Below are 14,606 nucleotides of genomic sequence, written 5' to 3'. Positions count from 1 at the left end.
CATCTTGATTGGGTACATAATATATATTCATTCACTTAAAAAAAACAATGGTGACACAGACATTATTGCTATCAAGAAAAATCAGCAGTTACAGATAGAGTTATTTCAAGCACCTATAACTTGTGTAAACTTGGCGAGCAAGAATTTGCATCCCCAAGTGCGATTTGCAGGCACTAGAACACCTCCTGACAAGATTTCTCAACCAGGGCTGTCATGGCAGGTAGAAAATCTACTTGACTGGCAGAAAGAAGCAGCACTCTCTAGCACACCATGTGCTGCTGTTCGTGCACATTTTTCAGCATGGAACAAGCCCAGCGCTAAAAGACAACCCAAGTTATTAGGTAACTCAACCTAATTCCACCCAGGGCTATTCCAAACATGCACACAACCGGTGCCCACTGCTCGAAGCATGCAGTCCCCTAGCTTTACAAGACTCCTCACCTCCGTATGGTGATCCAATCTACGTTGCAGGAGACTTTAAAGAGTCACAACACCATGGATCCTGCACTTTGCAGTGCCACTGGACTATCCACTATATCACTTTGGCTGCAAGTGAGCAATCTCACGGTGACTCTTGAGGCAATTAATGTTTTCTACGCTTTCACTGGTGAGTCACTGTATTCAGCAAACACATTTCAGAGTCAGAGGTGTTGCAATAGTCACTTCTAGTAATTTGGAGACTCACCAGGCTTTCCAGTGGCTGCCCTGTGATCCTGATTCCGTGTTGCCACCATCCTGTTCTAATTGAAGTGCTGTTATACAGCCTGCTTTGTTCCATATAGATTTCTGCACTTTTCAGCTGTATTTTCAGGTTGTTGTTGTGAGTTCACATTATGCAGAACAGATGTTGTTATAGTACCCAGTGTGTTTCAGCAATTGATTAGTAGTTTACATGCAAGATTAATGAAAGGGTGGTGACAACTTGAGGAGTTATGACTTAGCAGTTATGGTCTCCATTTTCATAATATGAAGGAGAATTGCAAAAAGCGACATAGGATAAAAAGCAGGCACATTTTTCAACTAGTGACTCCTCTCGCAGTTACACAAGCTTCTCAAGTTAAGATACCAGTCATATATGAGACTGGTGTTATTACTGAACTCTTCTAAAGCTTCTCTTTTGCTAAAAAAAATTGCCTCAAGTACATTTGAATAGGTCCAGTGCAGGCCTTTAAATGATTTCAAATTGAAGTCAATTTCTCTATTTCCCATTCTGGACAATATCATTGAAGAAATGTTCAACCACCAACTTTCAGTCCAAACTGATTCTGGAACCGGCCCAGGATTATGTCTTCCCACCTCACAGAGAGGAAAATGTTCTAATTGCAGAAGTTGATGATATTTGGAAAGCTTTCATTAAGTTGGCATTGCTGTTTTGATTTTATTGCACTTCTCCACAGCATTAAATACTTTGGACCATCCTATTTCAATTGATAGACTCATGAGACGGGGATTGGATGATAATGTTTAGGATGCTCCACCCCTTTCTGGTGGACAGGAAGCAGATGGTATCCCTATGCTGTTTTCAATACTCTATTGAGTTCTGAAATGTGGTGTTCCACAGATTTCCCCACTCAGCAGGAATTTATTCAACAAGTATGTGCCCCCCTGCACTTATTAATAAATCTTTTGGCTTCACCTTGGGGCATACAACAATAACATTCAATTCATCACTCGAGTGAATGGCTATGTGTCAGAGATCATTTTTACATCTGAATGTTCTGTATGGATCTCATAGAGAGTCTCTACAGTTTATTTTAATTCCTGAATCTCACACCCTATTGCTATGACATAGCAACAGATTATAACTAAACTGGTTACCCACTGTTGTGATGTTGTAAATTCCTCTTAACCAGGCTAACAGTCCTCTCTGACAGCCTGTCAGTGCAGCACTGTCGGTCTGCTTTGACTGAAGCAGAATACACAGCTGCAGGATGGGGAAAGAAATTAGGGAAGGTGATGGGGTTTGGTCAAGGATGATAGGTAAGTTTGTTTAACCTTTGGGACAGTGAAACATAACAGATGCTGTGTTATGTATGTTCCTACATTACTCCTCTGCTATTGCATAGCAATTCAAAGCAGGAACAGATAATTTTGGGGGCCATACCTAAAACAATTGTAGATAGGTAAAAAGTGAGTTATGGGTATGTTTTATACCTTGGAGTTCTGAGTGAAATCAGAAACAATTCGTACTTCTCTCTTGTCTATTTAATGTCACTCTAAACCCCTCAGTACAAAAAATCACTGTTGTTGTAATTCACTATTGCCAATCTGTAAATCTATAACTTGTATGTCAGCTCCTAAATATTGAAATCAACCATAAGTTAATTAGCCCAAAACCAAAGTTAAATTCTAAGGGAACCAATCTTTGTCTGGTTCTCTTTTTGGTGGCCACATGTTCTTGGTCCTCCCCAATTCCAACCATGCTGTGAATATTGACAAACTGTGCACATTTGTGACCTCTTATCTTCCCCTGGCTACTGATTAGAAGAAGAGTCAACTTTAAGTCACATTGCACAGGCCAGTCAGTTGTCTTTGCAAAGGGATGTCTTTTGTGTAGCCGGTCACTGACATACATCACTTTCACCTCTTCTTCCTCTTTGCTTTCTCTTTTGAAAGTTTCCTACTTTCACCTCACTCTTACAGAATATAACTGTTTCTCTCACAAATCATCTATCCTCTGCAACAGTGTTTCTCAATCATTCCCTACCATTGTGAATAACATGGCATTACACAAAAAACGTAAGATTTTACCCTTACCTGGACGGCACTTGATTGTAATGTAAATACTACACTGTAAAAACATCAAACCAAATAGTGACTTAACCTATGGCCCCCCAATTCAGATGATGAGCAATGGGACAGCTTATAAAAATGTATTAATATCTCATCCTCTGTCTCAGTTCCCGCACAATATTTGAAGATGAAGCGACCACTGTGCTTCTGACGACAAATCGTCAGCTGCTTTAGCTGTCAATAACATGCACTCTACCTGCCTGTGTCAATGACATTGGAAGGAATACTTTAAAAAGTGCACAATTTTTCCTTTAACCTTCTCACCTTTTTTCATGTCTGGTAACACTATGCACAACATCATAGGCCAGACCATGAAAGATCCTTATGTTTCACCCAAAGCTGGGGGAAAAACATAAAAATGCCAACATGTCGGAGACATTGATTTTTTGTTTTCCAAAGACACTGTCATACTTTCTTGTGCATTTGTCTCTGAAAAACAAAGAAAGATACCAACTTTATGCAACAAATTCCCCATCAGACAGGCAGGGAATTCACATTAGACAGGCCGGCCACTGGACTTACCAAGTAGAGGCCTAGAATATGCCTAACCATGAATGGCTAAATGAAGTCCTTGATGCTATTCTGAACTCTGAATCTCTTGACCTGAAACCAATGTACTGGTTTTATGTGACGTTAGTTGTTGGAAGGTTGGTTCAGCTAAAAAGCCCACTGGATCACCAATATTTAGAGTGATGTCGAGTCAAGAGACATTATGAAAATAATAGACTGACAGATAAGGAGATGAATCCAAAGTCCACAATCAAATTTCAATTTATAGTAATATTTTTTACCTAGAATTTCGGGTTGCTTCATGAGAGCAAGTAATCCGTATGAGGTAGTGGTGGTTGTAGTCTCAGTGCCACCAAAAATGAGGTCCATAACAGTCATGACCAAATTCATGATGGTAAATACAGATGATGCATTTTCTTTTTCCTGGAAATAGAATAAATTAAGTGAATTTATTATTTATTTCAAAAAGCAAATGTATAGATCTATCCTGTGGGCAAGAGAAAGGAGTAATGAGTGATATACAAATTTTAAGGGATAGTGTTGGGCCTGGCATACTTAGTGTGATCTTAACCCAGACTTTTTGCTGTTTGCTTCCTGTTTTTATGTGTATCATTTTGTTACCATTAGGACTCTGAGCACTTTACCCCTGCTAATGAGTGCTAAAGTGCATGTGCTTCTCCCCTAAACATGGTAACATTGGTGTTTCCACAACTGGCATATTTTAAGTTATTTGTAAGTCCATTGTAATGTGGTATACCATTTGACAAGGGCATGCAAATTAAATGCCACTATTTACCTGCAATTTTATTTTATCATGTGCATTTATTTGTATTTATTACTGCTCGCGCTTTTTTGGCTCTTGTAGCCGCAATAAAGCTTCTTTGAATTGAAATGCCACTAGTGGGCCTGCAGCACTGATGGTGCCACCCATCAGTCACTTAAGTAGCGATGTAAACATGCCTTAAGCATGCCACTGAATAGCCTGTGTGCACAGTTTCACTACCACTTCAACTTGGTATTTAAAATCTCTTATCAAGCCTTACACTCCCTTTTTTTAACAAAAAAGTCCCCCCAAAGGTAGGCGCCTGGTAGCCCTTGGGTCAGGGTGCTACGTAAGTAAAAGGCAGTACATGTACTTGTACATTTTACATGTCTGGTAATAAAAACCTCTAAATGTCACTTTGTGGCCTGCTCCTCTCATAGGCCCAGCATTGGGAATTCCTTAATATACTTTTAAGATGTAATCCCTGATCAGAAAGGAGTAGCTACATCATATTTCATATCATTGGAATGGTAATGATAAATCCTCCCTACTGATAAAGATGAATTTAAAATTACTATTTTAGAAATGCCACTTATAGAAAGTGGCCATTTCTCCGCTCTGGATGCCTGACAGCCTGTCTCCAATACACATATGGGGGGTGATTTTAACCTTGGCGGACGGCGGAGGCCATCCGCCAAGGTACCGCCGTGAAATGACCGCACCGCGGTCAAAAGACCGCGGCGGCCATTTAAACATTTCCGCTGGGCCGGCGGGTGTTCTCCGAAAGAGCGCCCGCCGGCCCAGCAGAAATGCCCCTGCAACGAGGACGCCGGCTCAGAATTGAGCCGGCGTAGTTGCAGGGGTGCGACGGGTGCAGTTGCACCCGTCGCGTATTTCAGTGTCTGCAAAGCAGACACTCAAATACTTTGCGGGGCCCTCTTACGGGGGCCCCTGCAGTGCCCATGCCATTGGCATGGGCACTGCAGGGGCCCCCAGGGCCCCCGCGGCACCCCCTACCGCCCGCCATGAACAGGATGGCGGTAGGGGGTGTCTGAATCCCCATGGCGGCGGAGCGCGCTCCGCCGCCATGGAGGATTCAATGGGGCAGCGGTAAACTGGCGGGAGACCGCCGGTTTACCCTTTCTGACCGCGGCTGAACCGCCGCGGTCAGAATGCCCTCGGGAGCACCGCCAGCCTGTTGGCGGTTCTCCCGTGGTCGGTGACCCTGGCGGTCACCGGCCGCCAGGGTCAGAATGACCCCGATGGTCTGGATGACAGCTGCCTCTGTGCATTCCCTCCGCACATCCACAACACAGGAGACTCAACTGCTTCTTCATTCATTTGCATACTTATGGACCTTCCTCTACTGAAAAGGTGGAGGGGAGCTCATACGTATATTTTAATAAGGAAGTGCCTGACCCCACACAAAGGGCCGATTACCCCCTGATTACCCCACACTCACCAGTTCTATGTCTAAGCTCTGTGTAGTCTTGCAATAAATTGCCTTTGATAGAGATTTTATAGACAAAGTAGTTCTATGGACTAATAGGCTCGAAAATGAAGAAGTGGACTTTCAAAAGCAAACATACCTCAGGATAAAACCAGTGTAGGTCTCCCAAGAAGGGAGTGATATGCAGGATGGTGTTAGGGTGGTGCAACTACTGTAGCAGTACTGGGTGCTGACTTTGGCAGGGGGTGCTGTGTTTGGAAATATCTTTTGGTTTAAAACCATGTGAACTTCCTTGTGTTCAGCAGTTTTCAGGAAACATGAAAAATGTCCAAGGAACTCTTGTGATTAATGTTCCTGCTGGTGGGAGATTTGAATTTTGTCCAGTTGCAGTTTTGGCTTATTGTAAAGTATGTTTGTCAGAGAGAGACTATGGAAAGACTAAGGAGAGATGAGGTGCACTGTTATAGAGTAGTAGTGAGGGAATTCATGGAGAATGAGGTCTTGGGGCTTGACAAAAGAAAAATTGTTGCACTGGGCACCACCAGCACTAAGGGGGTCATTACAACATTGGCGGTAAAAGCCGCTTACCACCGTGCAGAAGACCGCCAACACACCGCCGTGTCCGCGGAAATCCGCCACTGCTATTATGACCCACATCCCGAAATCCGACAAAATTCAGACACCCACACAAGTCCGCCACACCAAAGGTCAGTGATAAACTGGCGAAAACAAAACCTCCACCGTCACGCCAACAGAAATACGCCCATGCTATCAAGACCCACGAATCCACGCAGCGGTCTTTCAACCGCGGTATTCCATTGGCGGTACACACCGCTGCGCTCAAAATATACACACATCTCCAAAACACCACCACATTGGACAATTCGAAATACACACACCTGATACACATACACACACCACTCCCACACAATCAATACTATATAAAACACACACCCACATCACCCACAAACCCCTACACCAGAAATTCTGAAAGAAGGCCAGAGAGAGACACCACCATCCACAAACTAGCAGCCACAGGCACTCAACACCATCACCCACACTACTTCCACGCACAAAACACCACACACCACTACATATCACCACACTTATCACCACATACACCACCCCACACATCACCTACACCACCCCATGGCACGGCAAAGACACCCCAGGTTCTCGGAGGAGGAGCTCAGGGTCAGGGTGGAGGAAATCATACGGGTAGAGTCACAGCTATTTGGATCATAGGTGCAGCACACCTCCATAGCTAGGAAGATGGAGCTATGGCGAAGAATAGTCGACAGGGTAAACGCAGTGGGACAGCACACAGGAAATCGGGACGACATCAGGAAGAGGTGGAACGACCTACGGGGGAAGGTGTGTTCCGTGGTCTCCAGACACAACATTGCGGTACTGCGGACTGGCGGCAGACCCCCAACTCCTCCCCCACAACTAACAACATGGGAGGAGCAGGTCTTGACTATTATGCATCCTGAGGGCCTCGCAGGAGTCGTTGGAGGAATGGACTCTGGTAAGGCAAATCTTAACTATCATATCCCCCACCCTACCTGCATGCTATCACAGACCCCCACCCTCACCCCTATCACTCCAACTCCTCACATATGTACTACTAACACAAACCACCCATCCCAACACCAAGCCCTGAATGGACACCCCTCCCTAAAGCATGTCACTGCACATACCCATAACACCCCCTCAACCATCATCACACAAGCCCCCACATTGGAATGCTAGCACTGGGGTACACGGTCACCCACCCATTGCACACCATGACACACACAGATGAAATAATCATGATTTTCCACCCCTGCAGGACCACTACCCAACATCACCAGACAGGAGGGTCCAGACATCTCTACCCCACCCACAGAAGAGGCACACAGTGATGACAGCAGCTCTGTCCAACTGAATCTAGATGACCAGCCCGGACCATCGTGGGCCTCTGGACAGTCGGTTCCCCACACCCAGTCACAGGCCACCACAGACCTTCCACCCTCTGGTAACACCAGCACAGCACCCACCCAGCCGGCCCATACCTCCGTACCCAGGACACGTCAATCAGCTGTGTGTCCACCACTACAGGGAACCCAGGATAACCCACCACCCCAACAAAAACAGGGACCTGGGGGCAGTGGTAGTGGGCACACGGTCCAGGGGACGGAGGCCCAGGAACACAGGGGAACTGGGAGGGCTGCTGTGCGACAGGGGACGGACAGGCCTAGGGAACCCACTCTCCACATGGCCCTCTCCTCCATCATGGGAGCCTACCACCACTCCCAGGAGACGATGACAACGGTCCTGGCCAAGTTTCAGGAGACCCAGCAGCTGCAGGAGGAACAGTATTTGGGGTTCAGGGAGGAACTCAGAACCATCAGCACTGCCCTTGGCACCTTCATAGGGGTGCTGAAGGAGATACTTAACACCAGGAGGGACACTGTGGCACTACAAGGGGCCCCTGACACTAGCATGGACAAAGAACTGCCCACCACCTCCGCTGGCGCTAGTGGACAGGACGCCCCGCCACAGGACCACCACACCAGCACCCCACCCCCTGCAGAAGGAGAACCACCCCGCAAACGGTCCCTGAGATCCAGGAACAAGACAGAGCACGATGCCAAGACCCCCGCCAAGAAATGAGACCACCCTGATTGTCATCCTACTGTCCCACTTTGTAACCCTGTCCATATTGGAACTGCCCCAGCTCCACTTCCTATGCCCATATGGGCAATGCACCTGTGAGACTAATAGACTGGACTCTGCCATGGACATTCCTCCACCATCACCCCTCACCATTTTACAACCCCCCTCCAATATTCAGCACTTCAAAAAACACCCTTGAAGCACCAAACAATCTGGAGTCAGTCTGTGATTTTGAAAATGTGTATTAGCAATGACAGTGACAAAATCCGTTCTCAAATGTAATGTCAACATACCTATGTCACACATCTCAAGTCCAGGAGGAATGTAAGCAGATGACACACTTTGGTAACCACACCTGTGAAACCGTAATGGAAATGTACAACTCAGTTACCATATACTGGTTGAAATCAACAGACAGGATAGAGGTAGAAGTATGAAAGTACTTGTAGTAGGCAGGAATGTGTTCTCACCTGTGTGTCACTGGAAATATTGCTGGATAACTGAGTTCCTGTTGTCAATGTTATCTTCCTCTGCTTCCTCCTCATCACCGTCCACAGGCTCCACAGCTGCCACAACACCGTCATCTGGACCATCCTCCTGCAGAAAAGGCACCTGTCGTCGCAAAGCCAGATTGTGAAGCATACAGCAGGCCACGATGATCTGGCACACCTTCCTTGGTGAGTAGAATAGGGAACCACCTGTCATATGCAGCCACCTGAACCTGGCCTTCAGGAGGCCGAAGGTGCATTCGATCACCCTCCTAGTCTGCCCATGGGCCTCATTGTAGCGTTCCTCTGCCCTGGTCCTGGGATTCCTCACTGGGGTCAGTAGCCATGACAGGTTGGGGTAAACAGAGTCCCCTAATAGCCACACCCGGTGCCTCTGGAGTTGACCTATCACATAAGGGATGCTGCTATTCCGCAGGATGTAGGCGTCATGCACAGAGCCAGGGAACATAGCATTTACCTGGGAGATGTACTGGTCTGCCAAACATACCATCTGTACATTCATGGAATGATAACTCTTCCGGTTCCTGTACACCTGTTCACTCCTGTGGAGGGGGACCAGAGCTACATGGGTCCCATCAATGGCACCTATGATGTTGGGGATATGTCCAAGGGCATAGAAGTCACCTTAAACTGTAGGCATATCCTCCACCTGAGGGAAAACTATGTAGCTCCGCATGTGTTTCAGAAGGGCAGACAACTCTCTGGACAACACGTTGGAAAACATAGGCTGGGACATCCCTGATGCCATGGCCACTGTTGTTTGAAATTACCCACTTGCAAGGAAATGGAGCACTGATAGCACCTGCACTTGAGGGGGGATCCCTGTGGGATGGCGGATTGCTGACATCAGGTCTGGCTCCAACTGGGTACACAGTTCCTGGATTGTGGCACGGTCAAACCTGTAAGTGATGATCAAATGTCGCTCCTCCATTGTCAACAGGTCCACCAGCGATCGGTACACCGGATGATTCTGCCATCTCCTCACATGTCCCAGCGGACGGTGCCTAGGAAGGACAACAGCGACCACAGAGTTAAACAACTCAGAGGTATGTACCCACAGTCTATATAGAACACCATTCATACACAGAATCTGGCCTGTATTTGTGTTGTGCGACAAGGCCTAGGTCTGTGTGACGCAGTTTGTAATTAGGCCATGTGGGCCCCTGAAATGGTGGCTGCCTGACCTCTAAAGTGGGTCAATGGGATGTGAGGTAACTGTGCTGGCGTTGCACAACGTCGCGGTAGGACCTCGGAGACCACGGCGCAATGCTGCATTGGTTAACATTGGACCCTATGGGTCCCAGGATCCAATGACGATGTTCGCCGGCGGTGATGGTACGCACCGCGCAGACGTGACCACCGAGGACGTGACCGCCATTTTCTATCTGTTCAATCACTCAATACCTGATTTTCAACAGGAGAGGACCTACACTTCAAGTACTGCTGTGACCTCGGTCTGGAAGAGACAATGGCTCGTGCGTCTGAGGAAATGGCCCCTACCTTCACTGCACAGGAGTTGGAGAAGCTTGTGGACGGGGTCCTCCCCCAGTACACGCTACTCTACGGTCCTCCATACCAACAGGTAAGTACACAGGGAGCACGTTGTATGGGCTATGCCTGTGTGGAGAGGGCTGGTTGTAAGAAGCAAGGGGGCACAGTTCTGCCTGCATGAAGGACTGTGAATGCATGTGCCATATGGCAAGGCTAGGGATGTGGGCCACTCACTTCGACGGTGCAGTTGGTAATGACTTCTCTTCTTCCCCTGTACATTTCATGTAGGTCAGCGCCCATCAGAAGAAGGATATTTGGCGTGCCATCGCCAAGGACGTCCGGACCCTAGGGGTCCACCACAAACGGAGCACCCACTGCCGGAAAAGATGGGAGGACATTCGTCGCTGGAGCAAGAAGATGGCAGAGGCTCAGCTGGGGATGGTCTCCCAACGTGGGAGGGGTGCCCGTCGAACCATAACCCCCCTGATGTTCCGGATCCTGGCGGTGGCCTACCCTGAGTTGGATGGGCACTTGAGGGCATCACAGCAGACACAAGGGGGTGAGTACAACAACACTCAGCGGACTTTGCGCGCAGTGAAGGTGTATGGGTGGGGGAAGAGGGCGGTGGGTTTCCCTAGGCCTGGGCGAGTTCCGTAGGCTAGGCCCCTCCGTAATGCAGGCCCTGTGGCACCCCACCCCACCCCACTGTACGTAGAGTGCCAAGTACAGGTATACATTCCCCTGTGTCATCTATGTGTGCAGATGTCGACTATAGCCATGTAGGATATATCCCAGGAATTGCATCTGTAGAGCCCAACAGCGCAGCGTAGTGCAGGGGGCTTCTGTGTCTGTATTGTCCGCCAACTGTAGCAGTAAGCCATGCACTCAACCTGTCTTTCTTCTGTCCCTCCCCCCCTTTTTGTGCTCTCCCTGTTCTTGTGTGCATCAGCATCATCAGGCGGAGGTACAGTGGCACCGGAGTACGAGGGAGCTGCATCCCACATGGCCATGGAGGGCCACACCACAGACTCTGAATACACCAGCAGACGGAGGGCGAGGGGAGCTTCACTGCAGTCACAGGATCAGCAACCAGTGACACGGACTCGTCCTCTGATGGGAGCTCCCTTGTGGTGGCGGCAAAATATGTGCCCCCCACTTCTACAGGTACATCCGTCACCCTCCCTACCAGCACCGCCCTCCCAGCAGCCCCACAGCCTTCGCCCCGTGCCCGCTCACCCAGGAGGGTGGGCATCACCTTCGCCCCAGACACCTCAGCCCCTGCCCCTGTCACCTCTGTTGCCCTCAGTTAGGAGGCCATTGACCTCCTCAGGTCATTCACTATTGGGCAGTCTACCATTTTGAATGCCATCCAGGGTGTAGAAAGGGAATTGCAACACACAAATGCATTCCTGGAGGGCATTCACTCTGGTCAGGCTGCCCTTCATTGAACCCTGCAAACTCTGTCCTCCGCACTGATGGCAGCCATTGTCCCTGTCTCTAGCCTCCCCCCTCCAACTTCCTCCACCCAGACCCAATCCCCTGTACCCCAGCCTATCCCAAGCACACCATCAGACCAGCATGCACACACGTCAACACACAAGGGAAGCTCAGGCAAACATAAGCACCACACATCCCACAGGCACTCACGCAAGCATCACACACATACAGACACAGCAACATCCACTGCCTCCACTGTGTCCCCCTCCTCGTCATCTCCCTCCTACCTCCCAGTGTCATCTACACTCTCACCTGCATGCACTATCACTACAGCCACTACGTCCCGCACCAGCACACCCACCACCACACCACACTCACGTGCAGTCACCACCCCCACTACCATTTACACGTCCCCTGTGTCCTCTCCCAGTGTGTCTGTGACACCCCCTATGAAGATACACAAACGCAGGCACACACCCACCCAACTTCCATTCACCTCACGACAGCCTCCAGCGCATGCACCTTCCTCCAAAGTCACCAAACGTACACCTCCTACAACCACTACCTCTTCCTCCACTCCCAAACCCCCTCCAGCTACCCGTCCCAGTGTTCCTAAGAAACTTTTCCTGACCAAACTTGACCTCTTTCCCACCCCCCCTCCAAAACATAGGTCCCGTACTAGCACCTCAGCCAAAAAATCTCCGGGACCAGTGGTGCCTGTTGTTACAGGTATGTGGAGTGAACCGGCAACCAGGACAGCCAGTGTGACACGGAGCCACAGCACTGCCAGTCCCCCCCCCCGTGAAGCACTAGAAGTTGGACAGTGCCCGGTGGGAGAGGGTGAAGACTCCAGCCAACAAAGCCGCTCACAAGGGTCCCGGGGGGAGTGTCGACTCAGCTGTGACTCCTCCCAAGGTGGGGAAGGGGCAGAAGAAATCTCCAAAGTCTGGGAGGAGCAGCATGGCGGAGAAGACCGCCATCATCCCTGCTGCCCAGGAGGCCACTGCCAGCCCAATCATCACTGGCGCGGAGGCCACCGCCAGAGTCTGTGCCAGGAGGCCACCACCAGAGTATGTGCCCAGGAGGGCAGCCCGATCGTCACTGGCCAGGAGGCCACCGCCAGAGTCAGTGCCCAGGAGGCCACCGCCAGCCACAGCCCAGCTGCCCAGGAGGGCCCCGGCAACCACAGCCCAGCTGCCCAATGAAGGACCGCCAGCCCCAGCCCAGCTGGGCAATGAAGGACCGCCATGGCAAGCTCCGCTTGACAGGGCAAGCACTGCTGAACAGGTCAGAAACTGCAAACTCAAGCACCGCTGAACAGGGCAAAGACCGCTGAGCAGGGCAAGCACCGCTGAACAGGTCAGAAACTGCAAACTCAAGCACTGCTGAACAGGGCAAGCACCGCTGAACAGGGCAAGCACCGCTGAACAGGGCAAAGACCGCCATGGCAAGCACCGCTGAACAGGGCAAGCACTGCTGAACAGGGCAAAGACCGCCAACGCAAGCACCGCTAGCCCATGGGCGGCAGGGGCAGTGACGCAACAGGGACCGTCATGGGGTGAGTGATGCACTCTGGGCACCAGTCCCCCTCCAGCACCAGTGGAGACATGCATCCACTCCATCTGTCCTTCACAGGATGAAGCACTCTGGGCACCAGTCCACCTCCACAACCAGTGGAGACATGCATCCACTCCATCTGTCCTTCACAGGATGAAGCACTCTGGGCACCAGTCCCCCTCCAGAACCTGTTATCCACTTGAGAGACTGTGGCTTTGCACTCCCCAGGATGGTACAGTGGACAAACCACCCACTGTAGAGACTTGAGAGACTGTGGCTTTGCACTCCCCAGGATGGTACAGTGGGCAACCCACCTACTGTAGAGACTAGAGAGACTGTGGCTTTGCATTCCCCAGGATGGTACAGTGGGCAACCCACCCACTGTAGAGACTTGAGAGACTGTGGCTTTGCACTCCCCAGGATGGTACAGTGGGCAACCCTCCCACTGTAGAGACTTGAGAGACTGTGGCTTTGCACTCCCCAGGATACTTCAATGGGCATGGAGCCACCTCCTGGATCTGGCGTGGTGCACTCATCCGGCTGAGGTGCCCCCCTTCCATTCCCCCTGAGGTGCCTGTTGAATTTCGATCTGATGCCCCGGCAGTGTTCTCTCCGTTTTGATCAGGTATCTGGTGTGGGCCTTGCCCATGCATTTTGGGCCCAGAAGTCCACGGACAATGAATGGTGCATTACCTGCACTACTAATCGTGATGTATATTTTGTTTAATGTGTATATATATATATCTGTATATAATTGGTTACTGTATTTTGATATATTACAATGGTTGAACTCATTTCCTTTTGTCTTTGCATTCTTCCGGGGGGTTTGGGGGTTGTTACTGTAATGTTTGGATATGCATTGGTGTGTGTGTTGTAGTGGGTGAGGGTCGGGGTGGGGGTTGGGAAGTTGGTTGTGTGTGTCCCTGTCTTTTACCTCCCCTCCCCTATGTCGTAGGTGCAGTACTCACCGTTGTCTTTGCCGCCGGCATTGATGATCATCGTATAGGAGAAGGAAGACTAGTGCAGGAAGAATATGGAGTTCCGGCTCCATGGTGCCCTCCTTCCTCATGGAGTGTGTAGAGGTGAGCGTTTTCCCTTTGAAATGGCTGTTTCCGCCGTGTTTTTATCCGCGGTGAATCCGCCCCGGTAGAGGTGGCGTATTGGTAGGTTGTGATACTGTGGGCAGTACATTGTCTCCCGCCTGTCTGTTGGCGGTGACCGCTGCGCTGTTTGTCTGTACCGCCGTGGCGGTCGGAGTGTTAAGTCCCTGCCCTTTGTACACACCGCCCGTCGCTACTACCGATTGGATGGTTTAGTGAGGTCCTCGGATCGGCCCCGCCGGGGTCGGCAGCGGCCCTGGCGGAGCGCCGAGTAGACGATCAAACTTGACTATCTAGAGGAAGTAAAAGTCGTAACAAGGTTTCCGTAGGTGAACCTG

The 14,606-nt window shown here is 49.8% G+C and overlaps 1 protein-coding gene across 1 annotated transcript in view; it reads right to left on the bottom strand.

Moving 5' to 3' along the window:
• Positions 1-14,606, bottom strand: part of LOC138285202 (cytochrome P450 2A13-like) — a 476,011-nt gene that overhangs the window by 194,279 nt on the left and 267,126 nt on the right. The window contains exon 6 of the mRNA XM_069224864.1: positions 3,585-3,726. Within this exon, the coding sequence (XP_069080965.1) occupies positions 3,585-3,726 (142 nt within the window). The remainder of the gene's footprint in view (positions 1-3,584; positions 3,727-14,606) is intronic.

Source organism: Pleurodeles waltl, chromosome 3_1, assembly GCF_031143425.1.
Source record: "Pleurodeles waltl isolate 20211129_DDA chromosome 3_1, aPleWal1.hap1.20221129, whole genome shotgun sequence".
NCBI lineage: Eukaryota > Metazoa > Chordata > Amphibia > Caudata > Salamandridae > Pleurodeles > Pleurodeles waltl.
Note: the sequence above shows the minus strand (reverse complement) of the source record. Positions and strands in the feature narration are given on the sequence as shown.